Source organism: Nannospalax galili, unplaced genomic scaffold (genome assembly GCF_000622305.1).
Source record: "Nannospalax galili isolate Female #2095 unplaced genomic scaffold, S.galili_v1.0 scaffold38, whole genome shotgun sequence".
NCBI lineage: Eukaryota > Metazoa > Chordata > Mammalia > Rodentia > Spalacidae > Nannospalax > Nannospalax galili.
Window position 1 is genome coordinate 1,086,387 of NW_008342636.1, and position 21,391 is coordinate 1,107,777.

A 21,391-nucleotide genomic window follows, 5' to 3' on the forward strand; every position below is an offset into this window, starting at 1 on the left:
CAAATGTGCGAATTTGAGCTTGTGTAATTATAGGGTTTCCTTGGCTCCACAAGGTCTTTGAACCCCAGGTACAGAATCTTTTATTTAAAATTACTTGCCAACAATGACTTGAATTAAGTGACTTGCTCAGGGCTGGGCAGCCTGACTACAGAGAAGCAATGGGAACCCCTGCTTCTTTTCCCTCCCCTAATGTTTTTCCCACTACCCCACGCTGATCTTCAAATGAAGAACAACAAATGAAATAATAGAGCACTTTGTAAATATAGAGTGTTTTACAAATACAAGCACAAACAAATCTGTAAGTGATAGGGAAGCCCAGGCCACACATTTTGTGACGGCTTATGTTCATATATTAGGGCACCGGCTGGAACTCCACCGAACCATCAGTTGCCAGCTGTTTGCTTTAATCTGATCATTTACAAAAATACAGCACTCCTCACTAGTGTGTTTGTTAAATACTGGTAGAAATAAAATAAATGTCATCCCTGTGGTATATGCTTTTGCAAATGTTCTTTCTATGGGTTGTGAAAACTGGTTTAAGTCTAATTCCAGAAATATCAATGAATTTTATATCTATCCTCCTTAGATAGCGGGAAAGAAGAATTTAAGTAGTTAGAGTGCACACATTTTGATTTTTGTTCTAGTGACAGCACCATGTTAATATGAAGAAGCTCGTTCATGTGCAGGTTAGTGCTAGCAGTTTCTCTTAATTAAATTTCAGAGGATGGCAGAAGTATTGGGAATGGACTACACAGGAGAATTTACAAAATTCTGATTTCTACCATAGAGAAAAAAAGCAGTGGTTATTTCTACTGTGCATGTTAATTTAAAAATAATTCAATAATGATTCCATTTGTGTCATTCTGGCATTTAAAAAGGGATATGAAGAAGTCTTGCTTGTCTTTATTCACCAAAGCAGTTTGCAGACCCTTACAAGTTCCCATATGGTAGTGAAAAACATTTTCCAAGAAATTGGCAGGATTGCGCTTTGTAGCTGATGCCAGCTTCTTCATGGGCCAATTCAACAGAGAAGGGGTGGGGGTGCCTTGTTTTAGTGGCTGAATTACTCTGACAAGCTTTCACATTGCCCCTCCCCTTATTAATATTCTTTTTGATGTAAGCTTGTAAAACAGAGGATTGGCTGTTAATCTCCAGGATCTCAAGGGCTTTTGGCAGTGGCCCGTAATTGATGTGTTCGCATGGCTGTTGTTTGACTACTAATGACTAGACAGCACTGTTATCTACCAGCTAGATCAGTGTTGCTTATAAATCACACTTGATAAACTGCTGTTTGATTTCTTCAAAGAGTCCGTACATGTCTACCTACTTTGATAGAAATGCCAGGGGCATTTCATGATTCGGTGACAGCTTAGATTAGGTTTATTTTTCATTTCTGGTTGACAAAATATTAGACTTTCTAACGCAAGTGAAAGAGAATTTGTTTTGTTCCCCTAACAAGGCATTTAGAGATTGATAAGCAGAGAGACTACCTGTTCTGATGAGCAGGTTGAGGTGGTGGATGGAATTTTTGCCATTGTTAACGTCCTCCCTCCGAGGCCCATTCCATTGTAAAAGACAAAGGGCAGAGGACATTCTAAGAATGTAGGCCTGCGCTCAGATTGTGACATGGCAGGGGCAGGTCATCTAGAGCTATAAGATCATACTGAGTTCAGTCACAGTGTGCTCTGAGTCTGTGGTCTAAGAATGTAGGCCTGCGCTCAGATTGTGACATGGCAGGGGCTAGAGCTATAAGATCATACTGAGTTCAGTCACAGTGTGCTCTGAGTCTGTGTGTCAGATATGTAACAGGTATGACTTCCTCCTATGAAAAGTTAAGAAGAAGCAAGAAGAATTTACAAGGAAAGGTAATAGTCACAGAACTCCTGTACTCTTTCACTGATCACCTAGGAACACTTGCTGGCCACAGATACACCTAGAGTTCCCCATCTGCTCAGAAAGCTGTGCACTGGAGATATGAAACCAGGGTGCAGGATGCATATTCGTGGTGGACTAGGAACTTCCACTAAATCATGGGCCTTTATTTGATCAAAAACTCCTGTGGCTTTAACTTTCACCATACATAAAAGTGAAAAGCAAAAGAACTAAATTTCTAAGGTCATTTTGTTGCTTTACTGTAACTTTTGCACGTCCTCAGGCTAGGTTGTTCCAAAACGCCTCTGAACCTTTTTGCTATAGCAGTAAAGTGTCCATAATTCTTGAGTCCACAAAATTTAAGATTTCAAAGAAATAGCTAAATCAGAATTGTGGTTTCTATGGATATTGTTGTTAGTTTTGAGATAGGGTCACATTCTGAAGCCCAGTCTGGCTATGAATTCTTGGTAATCCTCCTGTCTCAGCTTCCTGAATGCTGAGATTACACTTACCATGCCTGGCTAAGAAATGGGTTTTCATTTGCTTGTTTTTTGAGATAGGGTCTTGCTGGATATCCTCAATTAGCTTGAAACTTACTATGTAGACTAGGTTGGCTTTGAATTTTCAGCAATCCTCCTGCTTCTTCTGTCTCCCCAGCGCTGGGACTAAAGGAGTGTGTTGTTATACCTGACTGAAACAGATTTTTAATTGAATTTTTTAAAAAAGAATATTATTTTAAAGAAGAGTTTATGGGGCTGGAGAGATGGCTCAGTGGTTAAGAACACTGGTTGTTCTTGCAGAAGACCCTGATTCGAATCCCAGCACCCACATAGCAGCTAACAGCTGTCCGTAACTCCAGTCTCAGGGGATTCGACAGCCTCTTCTGTTCTCTGCAGGCATTGCATGACAAGGGTGCACTTACTTACATGCAGGCAATACATGCATACGCATAAAATAAAAATAATAAATAAAATTTTTTAAAAGTTTTAAAGAAGAGTTTATATAGTTTTAAGGTGTGTTAGACGTTAAATGTTTTAACAAAATGTGTAGCTTTGGGGCAGGTGAGATGGCTTGGTAAGTAAAGACACTTGCCATCAAAACTGAGGACCTGAGTTCCATCCCCAGGACAAAGGTAGAAGAACAAAACTGACTTTTGAAAGCTGTCCTCATGCACATTGTAGCATGCCCCTTCCCTCAAATTAGTAGAGAAAATGTAATTTTTTTTTTAATTATAGCTTTTATTCAGGGTAAAATTATGTGGCAACTGTTAAGAGTAGGCGTTTGTTCATTGTGATAGTTTAAAGAGGTATTAGAGCTCTGGAGGAGACTGAGAATGTACTTTGCACCAAGCAAAAATAAACTTTGCCTACTCCATCCCTCCCACTTCATCTCAACCCAACTAAACTCCAAACCAAACCAAGCTATGCAGATTCCAGAGTGCTAGTGTTTTGTGTTAGTGATCCAGTGAGTGGACTGATGCTTTATTAATAGGAAATAAATATTTCTGTATAAGAATTCTAGAATATTCAGCTACACATTGTACTACGTTATGAAGACATACAAAAATATTGCAGTTGTGAACTTTCAAATATTTACACTTACATATTTTCAATAATATTGTGTTGATTCTTTGAAAATTTCATGCAATGTATTTTGATCACATTTAAATCCTCTCCCCCATCTCCTCTCAGACCCACACTCACGTCCTTCCTCCTTTCCCATTCCTACCCTCTGTATTCTTTTTCTTTATTTCTTTATTTATTTTTTGGTCTTTTTGAGACAGGGTCTCCTTGTAGCTCCAGCTGCCTGGAACTCACTCTGTAGACCAGGCTGGCCTTGAACTCACAGAGGATCCGCCTGCCTCTGCCTCCCGAGTGCTGGGATTAAAGGCATGCGTAGTTTAATTTGTGTTTCCTGAATTCTTGGCCGTAGGGCCAACCTGTGGAGAGTGGTCACCCTACCTGGCATCACACCCTTAAAGAAAGCTGACTCTCCCTCTCCCAGCACTTACTAGTTGTCATCTAGGATTGGGGCTTCCCACCCACCCCTCCCCTCCATGCTAGGGTATTGTCTTGTTTGGGCTTACCCAGGTCTTATGCACGCTGTCACAAGCACTGTGGGTTCATATGTGCATCTGCCTTATTGTGTCCAGAACAGAGTGTTATAGTTTTTATATTTTAATTCTAGGTATCAAATTTATTGCCAACAGTGACTGACATGAACTTTCCTTTTTCCTGGTAAATTTTAATGCTATAATTAAAGTTATCACCACCATCAAGGAATTTATTGATAAGTAGTAACATTGATCAACAAGGTTACTTATCTAAATGATTGGTTGAAGGTAATTCCTTTTTTTAATCAAACAAAAACAATTTAAATATAAGTTGTTTTCGTTAAGGTCATTAGATTTTAATATGCTGGTTAAATACCCATGATTAACTTGGAAGATAGTTTTTGGCTGTTTAAATAGACACATTATTTAGTTTTAATATATAAGCATCTATGTAGAGTTTCTAATATGGCCATAAAATATGAAAAAATGTGTTAAGAGGTATTGAGCATGGTTTTCATTGCATAAAATATATGTACAAGTAGAGGCTGGATGGTAATCTTAAAAGTAATGGGAGTATTTGAAAGATTTTTTTGCCCCATCTTCAGATCCACTTGTGGTTTTTATGAAGTTTGTTGCCATTATGGTAAAAATAAGTATGTATTCTTTAATTTTAAAAGAGATCAGTTCTTTTGACTGATGATTCAAATCGTGATTCAAATCAGCTTGATTTAAATTTAGCTGTCTACTGCTAAAACAGCAGGTGTTTTACTGACTAACTGGAAATTATTGTAACATTAACGAAAGTGAATAGAAATATATAATGTAATGTAGATAAGAGAAGCTGTGCTGACTACAGGGTACTTGGAGTTTGATGCTAGTTTATATAATATGACCCCATCGTCTTTTTTAGAGGACCACATTGGGTAAAATATCTTATTGGTTAAGCAATCTTGGACATTTGCAATAGCCTTTGAAAGATGCAACCACATCTTCACTTGTAGCTCATCACTTCTATGTGATCAAGACTTGGAGCAGATATTATTTGTTATGTATGAGGCTGTGTGAATGGTCTCCTGAGTGTGTGTGTGTGTGTGTGTGTGTGTGTGTGTGTGTGTGTGTTTGTGGAGATCAACATTGGGTGTCTTCCTCAATCATTCTCTGCCTTATTTTTGATACACAATCTCTAACTGCCAAGTGGTGGACTGGCTGACCAGCAGATCCCAGGTATCCTCCTGTCTCTGCCTCCCCAACCTGGATTACATGTTGCTATTCGCCTGAATATGGAAGATCTCAATTCAGGTTCTTGTACTTATGTGATAAGATTATTTCTGACTGAGCCATCTCACTAGCCCCCTGAATTAGCCTTAGTTTCTTTAAATAAAAGCTTTTTTAAAATGTATTTTTATGTGTATGTGTACCTCTATGAAGTTATATGCTTCTTGTAACCTGTGGAGGCCAGCATTCTGAATGCCATTTTATGGATGATCCTGACTCCAGTCTTCAGCAAAGATTCTGCCTAGGGCACAGCTTCTAGAGGAGGAAAAAAAATCACTGCCCCCTTTCCCAAATATTATCATATACCTGATTCCAACTGACCATAAATATTCAAGTGTAAATCCATTTCCAGATATTTTGAAGCCTTTTATATTACATCTTGGTTGAAAACCACCCCCTGGTTTTCAGAAGCCAGAACAGCAAGTTTTCGGTGCCTTGCTTTAGCCACTTGACAAATTAAGCAAGCCCTGTAAACTGCGCTGAGTGTGGTGCCTAGGGTATAGGTAGGTGGAGCAGGAGCAGGTGGGGGAACTTGAAACAGCTTGCTGAGGCTTCCCATTGGTTCTGTGACTCAGCCTCTAAAGTAAAGCCTCATTAACTTCTGGGCTGCCAATGACACACAAACGACTGAGCCATTTAGAGGTTTCTCAAAGATCTCCAGTCATTGATAGAACAAAAGGTGCTGGTGCCATATCCTTCACCTGGATGGAGATAGAACACTCCTGATTGGTGAAGGGACCATACCACAGGGTGGCCTGTGGCTGTTCGGGTGAAATTAAGGGGAATGTTAAGAATTGGCACTCAAAGCCAGCAGCCTTGCTCTTCTGGTACATGGATGACAGGAGGAGAGAGGTGCTCAGGCAGCTCCTGGGGGGTTACACTGTCTCATGACTGCTGCTGCTGGTGCTGAGTACATTTCCATCTTAACTCTGGCCTCCTTTGATTTGGGTCACTTCACTCTTGCTGATGACAGGGCCTTGCGAGCCTTCTGTTCCTTCTCCTTTTCTTCCTCAACCCTTGGTGTTGACAGGATTCCTCCATGTTTCCTTACTCTGTTTCCGTGTTTCCCTGAGAACATCTCATGCCTCCAGTGGCCTCATATTTTCTCTGTGCCAGTGAGTTCCTCAAGTTTTGCTCATTCTCTTGAGTTCTAGAAAGTTCTATGCCTACCCAGTAGACACTGTCCTACTGGTAGCTCTCTCTGCTCAGGCTCCCTTTTCCAGGGTGTGGACACCTGGGACTCCTCTTTTGAGCTTGTCCTCTCCCTTCCTCAGTCTTCACCATGCCCACCATGGCTGTATATCTTCCTTGGAATTCTGTCATAGCTCCTTACCTGTCTCTCTCTCTCCACCCTTGCCCTCTTTCATCTGTTTTCACTTACATTCCCATGTGCTTTTTACCAGATGAGCAATCAGATGTTCCGATGCCCTTACTTCAGAATCCTCCATGTTATCTAACCTCATAGTAACCTCAGATTCTTATCCTTGCCTGGGCTATCTTTGTGAACTGAATTTTCAATTTATAGTCCCTCTCATTCTTTCTGGCTTCCTGAACTGCTTGTCACTTAACTAACATAGCAGCCAGACTGGTTCAGATCTGCCCTAGTCTCCCATCCCTTCCCCAAGCCAAGTCCTACACAGTCTTATTCATCCACCTAAGGGCACTCCCCACCCCACCCCAACTGGTGCTCCCACAATGCCCTGGGCTTAACTGACCATCTGAACACTGACCATACTCTTTCCTATGCAGAGACTATTCATCTCCCCTTTCGGCCACAGGCTTCCTGAGACAATTCCTGGCACTTAGAGGAACCTGACAAAAAGTTACTGGACGAGAGGATGACTTCCCTAATAGTGAGGCCCTTTTAATCATCAGCTCATACAAGGGGAGGGCAATGGGGCAGAGGTCCTCTGGTCACAAAAACTATGTTTTTATGTTACCTTTGACTTATTTGTTGACTTCATTACCTCTGCACTGGGAGTTAATCTTTCATTACGAGCCCTCTTCCTCAGTATTAGGCTTTCTCTACTCTCCTCCTCTTCCTTCTCCTTCTCTTTTCCCTCTTCTTTTCTCCCCCTCCTCCTCCCCTCCTCTCCTTTTATTCCCCCTGAGACAGGATCTCATATTTCCCAGGCTCTAGGTAAGCTAAGGATGATCTCGAACCCCTGATATTCCTCATTCCACCTCCCAAGACTTGGGATTACAGGCATGCAGCCCCACACCCTGCCCTGCTGTTTAGCATCTTTATATTAAAAAAAATTTTTTTTTTCAGCCAAGCATGGTAGTTCTCACCTGAAATCCCCAACCCTTTGGAGTCTAAGTCAGGAAGCTTGTCAATAGTTTGAGGCTAGCCTGGCCTGCATATTGGCTTCCAAGGCTGCTTGAGCTACAGTGTGAGACACTCAAAAAAAGAAAATAAGAAAAACAATAACAAAAGAGAATTTTAAAAAATTGATCAAGTAGTTCCTATTAACATTCAGTTAACATTAAGACTAATAACGAAGCAATTTTCTCATCCTCTGCATGTTATTGTGTGGGTAAAATTTCTGAGAAGGTACACAAAAAAATCTTAGAGAAGAGGTCTTATTGGTTTTTGGAGAGAGCCCTATTTTTTATATTTATTTATTTATTTATTATTTATTTATTTATATTTATTTATTTTCTGTCTTTTTTGAGACAGGGTCTCCTTGTAGTTCCAGCTGTCTTGGAACTCACTATGTAGACCAGGCTGGCCTAGAACTCACAAAGATCCACCTTCCTCTGCCTCCCAAGTGTTGGGATCAAAGGTGTGTGCCACCATGCCCGGCTGAAAGCCCTAATTTTTAAATCTGTTTTGTTCTCAGAAGAAAAAACAACCCATTTATTTATTTTATTTGTGTAGGGCTCTGGGAGAAAAAACAAAAGGTTGTGTTATGGGGCTTGGGGAGAGCTTGCCTAATATGTGTGAAGCCCTGAGCAGGTTTGATCCCCAACACCAAACACAAAGTCTGTGTTCAGGTGAACTAGGTAGAGGGCATTATAGATTGTACTGGGAAGTTCCTGGCTTGTGTTTTTCTTTGCTCTTTTCCCTAACAGGTAGCTTCCTTTTTAGATTTCAGTTTTCTCAGTTCACAGAATCGGATGAGATAATCTCACATCTGCCTTGCAATAGGGGTGTGTGGTAAGAATGGACGTGTTGCAATGTGTCCTTGGAAATAAGTATGTATTGATTCTAAGGTAGTAACTAGGTAGGGAGTCAAAGTTGTGCCTTCTCTGGTTGACCCATGATGCTTTGATATAGCAAGTTCTGACCTTTTGCAAGACCCTGCCCAAGGACTTGATGGGACTCATACATTCCTTGGCCATTTAATTTGTCACCAGTAGCATATATTGTATAATTCAAATGTCTACATTTTTACTTGCCTCCTTTTGGATGGTTACAAGTAAGATTCCTTAATCTGAGATAAAGGAACTTTTTTTTTAAAAAAAGAACTTTTAAAAAAATATATTTTATTTCTTATTTTTATTTTATGTGTATGAGTGTATATGCCTGCATGTATGTAAGTGCACCCATGTCATTGCAATGCCCATGGAGGCCCAAAGAGAGAGCCGAATTCCCCCGAAACTGGAGTTACGGATGGTTGTTAGCTGGCATTTGGGTACTGGTCCTCTGCAAGAGCAGCCAGTGCTCTTAACCGCTGAGCCATCTCTCCAGCCCCAAAAGAAAGAACTCTTGAGAATACGAGAAAGAGGCTTTCCTCCAAACAGACTTTTCTTTCCTGTTTTTCATTTATTTCCTGCCTTCAAAAAATTGTGTCCACATCCATCAGGGTCAGATGAGACATGGCCAATTTTCCCCTATTTTAACCAAACTTCAGGAGGGAATTAGGAACCCTGAAGAGAAAGGCAATGTGTGTATCAGTGGCTCCTAGCTCCTAAAGTGTATGCTTTGCTCACCTGGGTTGAGTTGACCCCTTGGCTACCTAGGTACCCTCCTGTTGGTCAACATCATCATGTTTACCACTAATCTCTTTTTAAAGGGCTGGGAACAACTGGTAGAAATAAAATTTGTGTGGAACTTTGCAAGAATTCGAGTTGGTAGAAAGGAGACAACGAAAAGGACTCTTCTAAGAACACAGGCTTTGCTAATGCCATTCTTACAATGGTCTCCTCTCCCTGTGGTTTATTTTTATGTTTCAAGTGGCTTTGGAAATCCGATGAGAGGAAATCAGAGGACCCTTTTGAACCAGATATGAAAACACTGACCATTTGCTGCTACTATTTAAAGCACACCCCCACCCCCCTCTCCACCCCCTGTGCACTGAAACATGCCAGAGGCACTTTTAGCACAGATTAGGTATCTATGGCACAGCAGTGGGACAGGAATCTTTCAGAGAACACAAATAAGGCTAAGTATGTGACAATTGATGTGGTCTGGTGGAGGAGCCTTTGACTCCTAGGGCCCTGTGAAACTCTTCATACTGCTGAAGCCTGCAAGGGGAGGTTTAGTTGAGCTTCAAAACAAAAAAATTTAAAGCGCTGAGCTGAGTGGTGTAATTATCCTCTGCCTGTACATGCCCATACCTTCTGTGGTGCTTGGAAAACTGTCAAGGCTAGACAATGAAGTTAAATGCCGCTGCCGTTGTTTAAAGCACATTTTCTATGTGTGGCTCTCTAACTGTGCCTTTGTCTGGTGGCCTGTACACAGGCTGACAGTGACACCCTTCCCTTCAGGCATCATCATGGAGAGTCTGGGTTCTTGGCATTCTGTTGTGTGTCCTGGCTGGAAATGGAAGCAGCCATCTTGGCCCCAGGGGCCCAGAGCCACGGTCATGGCCAGGTTCTGCTGAGTCTTCAGCACTTCAGAATCTTTTGGTGGATTTTTATTTAGGGCAAGAAATTGAGACATTGGAAATAGTGATATGATTCCCAGTCAAGATACAAGGGGGTAGCTCTTACATCTGGGTGGCTTTCACACACGAGTACAACAACAAAACCAAAGGGAGTTTTGGCTTCATGCCTGTTAGGCAAGTGCTGTACCATGAAGCTAAGCTGCCAGCCTTCAGTGGGTTATTGGGGTGTGCGTATATGTGTGTGTGTGTGTGTGTGTGTGTGTGTGTGTGTGTATGAAGTATGTGCAAATGTATGTACTCGGGTATACCCCTGCTCATTCTCAGAGAGGCCATAGTAGGATGTCAGATGCCCTGCTCTGTTACTTTCCACCTTATTCTCTTAACACAGGACTGAACCTTTGCTAGGCAAGCAGTCAGCAAGCCCCAGCAAGCCTCCTGTCTGCCCCCCTCCCAACCTGGGTTACAAACTGGCAATTTACAGGTTCTGGGGATTTGAACTCAGGTGCTCATGCTTGTATAGCAAGTTCTCCTATCTGCCAAAGCATCTCCCCAGCCCCTCAGTGGGCTTTTTAGGGAGATTTCTAGAGGCTATATTTGTGTGAGAGCCGAGATGTGGTACTTTACATTGTAGGCAGTCAATGTAATTCAGGTATGTGGCTTCGAAGGAACACATCAGAAATTACTTTCAGAGGGGCTTTTCTGCCCATCTCATGCTCTGTTTTATATTTAGAAGAGGTTACGTTTGCTCGTAGGTTCAAATTCTAGCTTGGCCATTCACCTTAAGTGACCCATTAAGTTACTCCTGTCCCTTGAGTTTCCCCTCTCTTCATCGCCTCATACAATCTTGTGAAGAGCAAATGAAAAAAAGAATGCACAGCATAGCTGTCCTGTGTCTTAAAAACATTTCTAATCCTGTATGTCACATGTGCTAAATAGTAGCTGTGAATGTGAACTCTTTGTACAAGCAAGCCTCTGGACCTTGCAGTCAGGGCTTTGGCCTTGAATTTTAGCTCTTTGAATAAATTGCCCCTATTCTGAGATCTTGCTTCTGCCTCTGTAAGATGGGCATGGTGGAGCCTTAGGGTTAGAGGAAATTTGGTGTTAGACCATTAGCACAACCCCCTGCCCCCCCCCCTTTTGTGCAAACTCTAAAAGCATAAATTTCTTTGATCCCAGCTCTGAAGTCTCCATACATCTTTTAGGAGAGGCAAAAGTAAGAAGGGGCCCAAGCCATAGCTGCTTTGTTTTTTGCAACAGGGATGGAAATTAAAATTTGATTAATTTTGGAGGATCGGTGCCTAATTTTAAGGGGTGGGTTTTTAAGCCTCCCTTCCTTTGCTAATGAAGCAGTGATGTCAGACTGATGCTTAGTACAAATTGGTGGACATCAGCAGTTGACATCTCTGAAGAACCAGGATTTCCCTTATGACAGAAGTGTCTTCTGTCTAATGCTTTTTAAATTAAGAGGTGACCATGGGTAAACTCATAAAACATCCAAATACCAGAGCTTGAAGAAAATGTGAGCACTAAGTACCTGTGCCCCAGCATGCTCAAAGAATGAAAATATTTACTCTGAACAAAATAAAACACCACCCCTCCGATGGTGGCAGTCTGAGAATCCCCAGGATTGAGTGGTTAATGGCAGGATGGGTGTGGAGATTTGTTGGAACAGATGAAAGAAAACCAAGTCGTGCTGCCCTGTCGGGGGTTCAGCCCTGATGCAGGCGGTGGCCCTCCTCATTGAGGAGGCTCGCCTGTCCGCAGCCCTGGGCTTCCCCTCCTTGCTCCGCCTGGCAGAGCCACGTGGATGTGTCTTTGTTGGTCGTAGTGGAGCGGGAGTGCCCGCTGCAGTGCCCTTCGGCCCTGCCGGGAGACCCCTGTGCATTTGCTGTGGATTTCCTGGCATTGCAGACCCTCCCTGGCTCACACAGTCAAACGCTCGGCTCGAGTGATGTAAAGCTGCCACCACCAGCACTCCAGCTCTGGAGCCTTCTGGTTCATCAGCACTCAGGAAGCCCTTGAAATAAGGTGAACAGAGAAAATATTGCCAGGACCTCTGCAGTTTTCCCCCAGCCCCCTGATTACATTCACTAAGTGCCGCTATCTGTGTAAATAACCTTCTCTTCCCCGCCTCCCTGCGCCCTGCCTGCTCCCCCTCCCCTGCTCTTAGGCTCTCTGGCGTGATAAATAGCCAGGCTACTGCTCAGCGTGCACCAACACCTGGGAATAATCATGCAAAAATAACAGCGAGAGACTGCGGCGCGTCTGTTCGTGACATTAACTTTCCTCAGTTTGACAGGCTGCCACCACCAGCTGCTAGACTTATGGGCTTTTTTTTTTTTTTTCTCCCTACTGGAGATGGCTGCTTTCCTCTTCTGGGCTCTAATAGGTTACATCAGTGTCCCATCAAAACAACAGAAAAGAGCTTTGACAAAGGAAGCCTTGCTAAAACTGGTCAGGTTTTTTTTATACTGATCTTTTATTCTGTTATTAGTAGTATTAGATCAATAATCGCCTACAGATTTTTAAATGAGGACAAACTGATTAGAACTATGTTTTTCCCCCCAGGAAGGCATGCATAATTGTCTCTTTTGAATGTAGCAAATTCTAACCTTTGGCCTTATAGGACCAAACCACCTTATCACTTTCCTTTAATTCAGGTCTCAAATATATTTGTAATAAGGGTAATAGTAGTGATAGAAGCACTAGTTCTCACTTATCCGGTGCTGCTCCGTCCTAGTCCTGAACTAAGGTAATTTTTGTCACTACACGTCACATAAGCTAGACGCTATTTCTGTTTTTTTAGATGAAAAGAGTCATATAGAGATCAATTGGCTTGTCTGAGTTTCTATAGCTAATGGCCAGGCTGGGATTCCAACTCCAAAAACCAGTGTCTGCACCACACCATCCACCATGAATGTTTTGCTTTTTGCACTGGGGCCACCATTCATCCCTTGGACTCAGTTATACAACTGAAGTTGTCACTTCACTCCATTTACAATTATTTAATTAGAATTGAGTTAATTAGTCTTGCCCATGAAGCCTTCAGCCCTTGAGGACAGGGACGTGGTTGCTTCGGGCCTGTTCTCTTTCTAGCAGCAGTTAGCTCTTTAGTGGGTGGATGTATGATGGGTTTAGGTGAGCAGGAGTAGACTTTGGGGGCAGCCATGTGGGAAAAAGGGGTGCAACGGGAGATTAGAAGAAAAGGCTCATGGGGATCTCTGGAACGCTTCCATCCTTTGTATAAAACTACAATGGGAGTAGATTACACCAGCAGACTGCTGCCAGGTGTCGGTGTTTGAAAAGCACAGCATTTCCCCAGACTTCTCTGGGTTAAGCCCCCTTTTCTTATATTTTTAACACACTTTAACTGCACTTAGCCATGCGTTCGGAGGGGATTATAGATTTATGTTAAATATAGTAGCGTATAAAAAGGAGCTCTGAGAGGTTGTGTGCAGGGTTAGGGGACTGTAATATCAGACCAGGGCCTTCTTCTTCTTTAAGCCAGTGTTTACTGAGCTGTGCACTGTGCTGAGCATTCGCTTTGCATGAATTATCTCAGAGTCTGCACAGCAGCCCCATGGGGGTGATTGTTACCACCACCCCCATTTCTTAGATCATGATCTTGATCTGAGAGAAGCTTTGTCAGTTGCTCAGGGTCCCTCACAGCAAGTACTGATAGGGCTAGGACTTGAGCCTGGCCTCCTGCTAACAGAGCCCCAGGTTCCTCCTAGTGTGCTGCTGCTTCCCAGCAGGAAGGCCTTTGGAGACTGGAACTGCCCTCTGCCTTCACAAGCTTCATTGGCTGAAGAAATGATGGCACAGTGTGTGGATCAGTGACCTGATAAATCAGGGTGCAGCCGAGTGATCATTTGTATTAGGCAGAAATAAATACTGGGGCCAGGTATGCTGGTGCAAGTTTGTAATCTCAGCACTAAGGAGGCTGAGGTGGGAGTATCCAGAGTTTGAGGCCAAACCCTGTCTCAAAAAATACGTACATAGCCAGGCGTGGTGGTGGTGGACACCTTTAATCCCAACACTTGGGAGACAGAGGCAGGTGGATCTCTGTGAGATCAAGGCCAGCCTGGTCTACATGGTGAGTTCCAGGCCAGCGGGAGCTACAAAGAGAGACCCTGTCTCAATAAATAAATTAATTAATTAACAAATAAACTGCAGAATATCATTTAAATTTTTGCTTTATGTATGGTACATGTGCTTTGTGTATGATACCATGAGATACACAGGGGAACTGAAACTTTTCAGGGGGATAATTTCCTTTGGGGCATTGGCAGAAATCACTGGCCAAATCTCTGACCCCCCCCCCCCCAACGCTTTAATCTCCTGGTATAGTATAGGGTGAACTCTTGTCAGTTTTCCACTGTTCGTATGCTTTCTTCCCTGTTCCTGCAGCTGACACTGGTTCTAGGTTATTGTTCTTATACAAAAACGGAACATAATTTTCTCTAGAACTGAGTGGATTGGTCTAGGTGGCCCTCTTGCTTGAACATTCTGTGATGGTCTCAGGCAAAGGCTAAGTGCAGAAACACAAGCTTCCTGTGGCTGATTTGAAGAATGTGGGCCTAGTCTAGCACATTATCCACTTATTATTTTAAGAGCTAATGGAAACTGAGACTCTTCCCTAAGTGCTTAAGTATTGGTAAATAAGTGGAATGTTTTTAAAAGCAGCACACGTGCCAAGTAAAACACTGTAGGAGTGGTGGTAATTCCCACCCCCAACTCCTCTGTCCATTTGATGACCTTTAGAGAGGAGGAGCCCACTGCAGAACATGTGGATGGTCTTTGTGTTCACCCTCATCCCCAGGGTTGTGGGGAGAAGTCAGGATTCCCATTCCCCATTTCACTGGTAGGGTTGATCTGGTTCTTAAGGGATTCACTGTTTTGAGCTCCAAGAGGAAAACTAGGTCAGTAGGAAACAGAATAATTTGCTTTGTAAATCAAAGATTTGAATATTAAAATTACATTACTTACCAGATGTTAGGGTTTTAGATTATCATCATACTGGGGTACCATTTATAAGTTCATATTTATAGTCAAAGTCTCTGAACTTTCACTTCCTTATTTTAGAACATGTTGAATGGGTTCCATGGCCCATTTTACATTATCACCAAAAAGCATTGTTTTGTTTTGTTTTTTGAGGCAGAGTTTCACTACAAAGTTCTGGCCGGCCTGGAACTCACTATGTAGACCAGGATGGCCTCCAATTCACAGAGATCTGCCTGCCTCTACCTCCCAAGTGCTGAGATTGAAGGAGTGTGCCACCACACCCTGTACAAACTAAACTTTTATCTTTATATTTGGATTGAGTTCACAGAAATATGCAGCGAGCTGATTCATAGGCCTATAATACCACGACCTCTGTTCTTAAGCCACCAGAGTTCTTTAGAAATTTGAACTTTGGCCTGTACATGTCTGTTGCTCAGTGACAGAGCATGGGTTTAGTATGCTTATGGCCCCAGGTTCAGTCCCCAGCCACAGCAGCAGCACCACCATCCTAAGAATAATTTGAAAAAGAAATTTGATTTTTAGAATTATATAAATATCACAAATAGCATGGCAATGTATTCCTATGCAGGTGTATCTATAAGTGTAGTTACGTTGAAACAGTGATTCAGTCTAGAAACTGGTGTCGTAGCTTTTGTTAGCAATATTAGAAGGACAAAGAATTCGTTTTCCAGGTGAGAAAGACTTTAAATACCATGGACGAGCACAAGCTAATTAGTGTCAGGCCCAGATCTTACCAACACCAATACCTGCTGCTCCCGGAACTCCTTCCTGTCCCATTAGGTCTAGATCTCCGAAATCAAAGATTGATCACTTCCTCAGAGTCCTCACCTCTTTAATTTTGCTCCATTTTCTCATACATCCATCCAAGTTGTATTTGTTCTCAGTCTTAATGTTGGTTCTCCAGCAGGTCGTGAGAGGGTGTTTTGGACAGTGTTTCCATTTTGTCCCTTTAGTTTCATATGCAGGGCATCACCTTACAATTTTTAACTTCAGGAAATGATTCTAACTTCACACAGCTTTTTAGCTGTGATAAAGACAAGATAGGATTGGGTCTTTTTTTCTGCCTAAACTCCCTTCCTCAGAGCCCCTTTCCTCATTTGTCAGCCCTGCGTTGAAAATAGCAGCGATCAGTGAGAACTTTGATCCACATTAAGCGGCAGTTACGTGAACGCATAAATCACCTTATCTGGATTTGGTGCTGCTCAAGGCTTTTTTTTTTTTTCCCTGGTACTCTGTGATCAGGAATGCAGAAGGATAAAAAGTACGGAGCAAAAGTTTTATGGCAGCTTTGAGAGCAGGAAATTAAGTTTCTTTAACATGTGGCTGGATGAAGGGCTGTTCTCCTGCATCTTGGGTCACTCAGGCAAGTGAATGCCACTTTATCATTTTAGTGGAAGGCAAACTGTAGAAATTTCTACAGTCATTTCAACAAGGAACCCACACAGATGATTGCCTGCACTGTTTGACAAGGGGCACACTTCCTCATCTGACTCTATTGAAATATTCTTTTTATTCTTTTTTTTTTAAGCAACAAAGACTATGTAATATTATATTTGTAGCCAGAGGGCTGCAAAGTAGAACTTAAGAAGCACAGCAGATGAGATGGCATTTTGCCAGATCGACCTTCTGCATGTCCTTAACATTTACAGTTTGTTAACCCAACTGATAGCGAACACAAATGCTGTCCCTGGTATGCAGGCCATGCCTGTGTCCAGCAGGAGGACATAGGTAATCTGGAGTCCTAAGCCACAGGTATGTCTTTTTCACAACTGGTGAGTTGTTTTCAAGGCCAAGTCAAAGTTGTTCTATAGCAGTCCCAGTAGCTATAGAGTGAGCCACAGTGTATGGGGAGACTGGTTGATCTGTCTAGGACAGGTGAGGGATTTGGTTTCATCATGGCCAAGCATCTAAACTTTGGAAGAACACCTTCGCTGCCCTCCTTACGGGCAGAGGTGCAAAGGGGCTATTCTTGCACCACAAGTTCTTGTACTTGGCTGTCATTCCTCTTTCTCTGGATTTTGAGGGAGGGCTGCCAAGCCTTGGCCAAACTCTTCAGTGGCCTTGAGAAGTTGACGTACGGAAGGATTTGTGGATTAGAGGAGCTCATATTCTGTTGATGCTGGGCATACACATTTATTTCTTCTCTTTATGAATTTCTGCTAACTTTGTGATCAAGGCTTAATTAGGAGTGGTGTTAGTACAGGCTGATAATACCCAGTGTATGTGCTTCAGTGTATGTAATCAAGTTATGTATTTTATATATTCAGCGGAGTAAGTTAATATATTTTAGTAATGATTTAGTTCATTGCTCTATAAAGTACTTAGGAAACAATTTTAGTTCATCTCCTTTATTTAAATGTCCAATAATGAAGATATTATTGTATATTAGTATTTATGTGAGTTTCTTCTTTGGAAAATGTTATAATTTTGAAAATAAGGCTTTAGTACAAGTGGGAAATGGTGTCAGTTTTGCTAAGCATTTTTCATTCACTTCTCCTGAAACTAAAAGGTTGTCCACTGGTAAGTTTAGAACGTCTGCTTCTAATTCAGGAAGGCTGGTACTTCTGTGTTCACCTGTTGGCCATGAAAAAATAGAATGCTCATTTCTTTCCTACTTTTATTTTGGCACCATTAAAGCACTCATAGCCTATTATAATTGCAAATGGAATGTGGAATGATGATCTGTTCTCGAAGCCATGTAAGCAGATTGCATTACAGAGAGCTCACGGAATGCATCACCTCTGCAGTAAGCCTGTCTGTCTTTCAGGTTGACCCCCTGTTTACAGTGCCGGCACCACCACCACCGATTGCCAGCAGTCTCGCACCTCAGATTCTACCCTCCTACTTTTCCCCATCTTCATCCAATATTGCAGCACCAGTCGAACAGCTTTTGGTTCGGACTCGGTCTGTGGGTGTCAATACCTGTGAAGTTGGAGTAGTGACAGAGCCAGAGTGTCTTGGGCCCTGCGAACCTGGGACCAGTGTCAATTTGGAGGGGATCGTGTGGCATGAAACTGAAGAAGGTAAATACAATTTATTTATTTTATTTATTTCCCTCTGCTCTCTTCTCCATGATGTATTTCTGTTCACCTGTGAGGTGAATCCGTCTATGGTTTGAGAGGATAGAAAAGTGGTTTTTAGGCTCTCTTGACTTTTGGATGAAGTAAGAACTACGCTTATTGTCTCGTTCCCAGCTGCGTTTACCTTTAGGATGATTCAGAGTCCCTCAAAGTGGTTCTCTACTTTGAGTGCTAACATGGAAGGACTGCCTGACGCAGAATCAGCAGTAGCTTCTTCTGAAATGTGTCCAGGAAACAGAGCTCAAGTTCATTTTATTTGTGGTATGCCAGCCATTTTTGTCTGTCTTGATGAGGTCACTTCTGTGTTGTGGAGACTTAAATATTTATCTACTTATCCTCTGAATCTAGCAGTGGTCCTGTGTGTAGCCAGGACCAAGTGTCATGATGTAGCTGTGGCTAGTTGGTGCTCAGAGCTATTGAAGCTAAGGTCAAAGGCTTAGGGCCTAGTTGAACCAGTCATCTCTTCTCTGTCCCCACACAGAACCTTTCCTGCCCCTTAACTCAGCAAGCCATTTGGCCTGTACGATCCATTAGTCACAGGGGAAACAAGGTACAGGGAAAGTGGGTCCATCTATCAATGTTATTGGGAATAAGAGTCAGAGCATGGGCCATGCTGATAGTGGATCCAAATCAGGTTGCCATGTCTCATAGCATATAGCCATCAGGTATGTAGTGTTTAAGATGGCCTGCGTCATTAACACGCCTGTAGATACTGAAAACCAACTCCCTAGGATTGAGAGCAGCAGAGAGAAGGGCAAGAGGCCTGAAGGGAACACACGTATTCCAAGAGGAGCTAGGGAAGATGAATGCAGGGAAACTTTTCTCCTCCTTTAAGCTTGGTTTGGCCAAAGTTAACCCAGATGACAGTTGTGAATATGCTGGTCATTTGTGAGAGGAGTCAGGACCAGGCTGAGAGCTATAATGGTGGGCTGAGGCTCAATCATTAATTAGTTGGGTTTGTCTGACTCAAGGGAGGAAACTGAGGATCTAAACTCAAAGGGAGAAGCAAAAATGTATGCCAGAGAAGCTGGCTGGGTGGGCAAGGGGGATGCGTGGGGGCCAGTTGCTGGGCAGAAGTAGCTCTAGATGTTTCAAGAGAAAAAAAATGGAGATTCTTCGAGAAATCTTTGAATTCTATTGTTCAATTACACATACTCTTGTATGATCTTTTAATTAAATCATTAAAAAGAAGATTGTAGCTAACACCAGTAAAGGAGAAAAAGAATGAATTATACACTGAAAGGGAGAAAAAGGTAGCTATGGGGTGCCCTCTTATTTGTTTAAATGGAAGTGATTGCTAAAGTTTACTTTGGCTTTAGAAGTTTGGGGGGTCTTGCGTCTTTCTTTGCTTGTTTGATACTTTTAATTTGGGTTTTGCAGACACTTGGGGAAGCCATTTAAATCAAAACCTGGGAAACATACTGTGAGCAGCTGGAATTTAAAAAGTTTTCTTGTATTGCTTGTTCGCTCAGGACCTACCCCTCAGATTTTCCCTATAGAGCAGAAGTAATGTAAAAGGGTGTCAGCCTGAACCCTCCCTGTGAAAAGTATAGAAAAAGAAAGCAAGACTTTAATAGCAACACTGTTTATTAGTTTAAATTCAAATTTTCCACAACAGAAAAAAAAAAAAAAAAAGATTTGGAAAGAATAGGGGTTAAACTGTCATAAACTTGAGAATGAAATTTCTTGTTCTTGGTAAAATTCTCTTATTAGGGTGAAACAGTGTCTTCCTATTTCTTAAGGGTGAGTTAGCACTCGCCAGTTTATTGCTTGTCATGATTTTATTTATGTAAGTGTGGAGCAGTACAGACTTCCCACAGTGTGACCTCCCTGGGTGGTAGATGTTATAAAATTAGCCACAAGTTTTCTGGAACAACTTGGGTTATTTTTCAGTTTGCCTAGAAGTCTGTTTAGTTTTGACTTTTAACCCTGGCCTCTAATAAAAGAGGGTTATTTAGGGGGAAAAATATCTGCTTAAGAACCAGAGTAGTACATGAATTGAGGTGAAATTCTGATATGCTGGCCATATGTTTAAAGAGATTCAGGATATTATTTTGACAATACATAGATAAAACCTTACAGTTCACCCTATCCTAAAAAACTGCTCTTCAGGCTTAAAAAGAAATTATTACTATTATTCTTTAAGAGTGTTTCACTGTGTGCCAGAGGCTGGCGTTACAGTCCTGATCCACCTGCCTCACCTTCCTGCTTTCTGGGATTCTAGGTGTGCACCATGCCTGGTGGTCACTAGATTCTAATATGCCTGGCTTTCTGTGCTATCATCCATCCCTGTCTGTATGTCTTTATGCGCCTGATTCAGAGTTGTAGGAGGAAAGCTTCCAGGCCTAGCAACAGGCCTTGAGCAGTCTGCTGGTTGCTGCCTCACATTTTCTGGGGATATAGGAGATGGAGCTGTTCATCGAGTTATTTTTGCTGAATCAAGTAAACTTCTGACCTCCTTAGAATTTAAGAACTGATCTTAGTGAAGGCCTGGGTCATAAGATGTGTATTTAATATGCTCCCATTTTTAAGAATGCAGCACTACATTTTTCTTCTTGCTACAGTGTGTTTTAAGCTTCGCTGCCAATTTAAAAATTAAACCCACTTGGCCATTAATTTTTCCCTTTCAGGAAAAACAGAGACACAGAACAAAGACATTTGGAGTCAATTTTTTTTTCAGAGCTAAAAAAGATTGTTTTGAGGAATAGGGAGAGCAAAGTAAAATCCACTGGTTTGTCTTTTAAGTTTTCATTACACAGAGTCTTCGGTCCAGCACTTAGAAGCTTCCAGGTGCTTTGGACTAAAGTCCTGTAGATTGAGTTGAGTAAAATTCCACCTCACACCCCAGATATTTTTCTTTCAAGAATATTGAATAGTAGTGTTTCTCACGAACTTAAATTATTACTTGCATTCACACTTATAAATAGTATACGCCTGAGTTTTCAGATCCTAGGATTTTAAGAATTCATGTTTGTGGTCTTTGGGGAATTTGGAGTATTCTTGTGACTTGCTCAGTGATGGGGGTACGGGGAGACTGATGAGACTGTGGTGTGATGGTGGATTAAATACTTAGCTGTTTCTTGCTTTTGGACGTCCTCAATAAAGAGACTTCTAGTCAATATTTGTTTCTGCTGTTACTGCCAGAAGTTCTGGTTGCCCAAGAAATGAATAAAGTGTTAATAGCGATGTTCTCTCTGGAAAAAATTAGTGGTTTTCAGATTATGCTTAATAGGAGAAAAAAGCTGTTACTACAT

At 42.0% G+C, this 21,391-nt stretch overlaps 1 protein-coding gene across 5 annotated transcripts in view; it reads left to right on the plus strand.

Moving 5' to 3' along the window:
* Nucleotides 1-21,391, plus strand: part of Znf608 (zinc finger protein 608) — a 112,223-nt gene that overhangs the window by 29,579 nt on the left and 61,253 nt on the right. For all 5 annotated transcript variants that reach the window (XM_017799550.2, XM_008838720.3, XM_029566230.1 and 2 more), the window contains one exon: nt 17,825-18,080. In XM_017799550.2, coding sequence (XP_017655039.1) covers nt 17,825-18,080 — 256 coding nt within the window. The remainder of the gene's footprint in view (nt 1-17,824; nt 18,081-21,391) is intronic.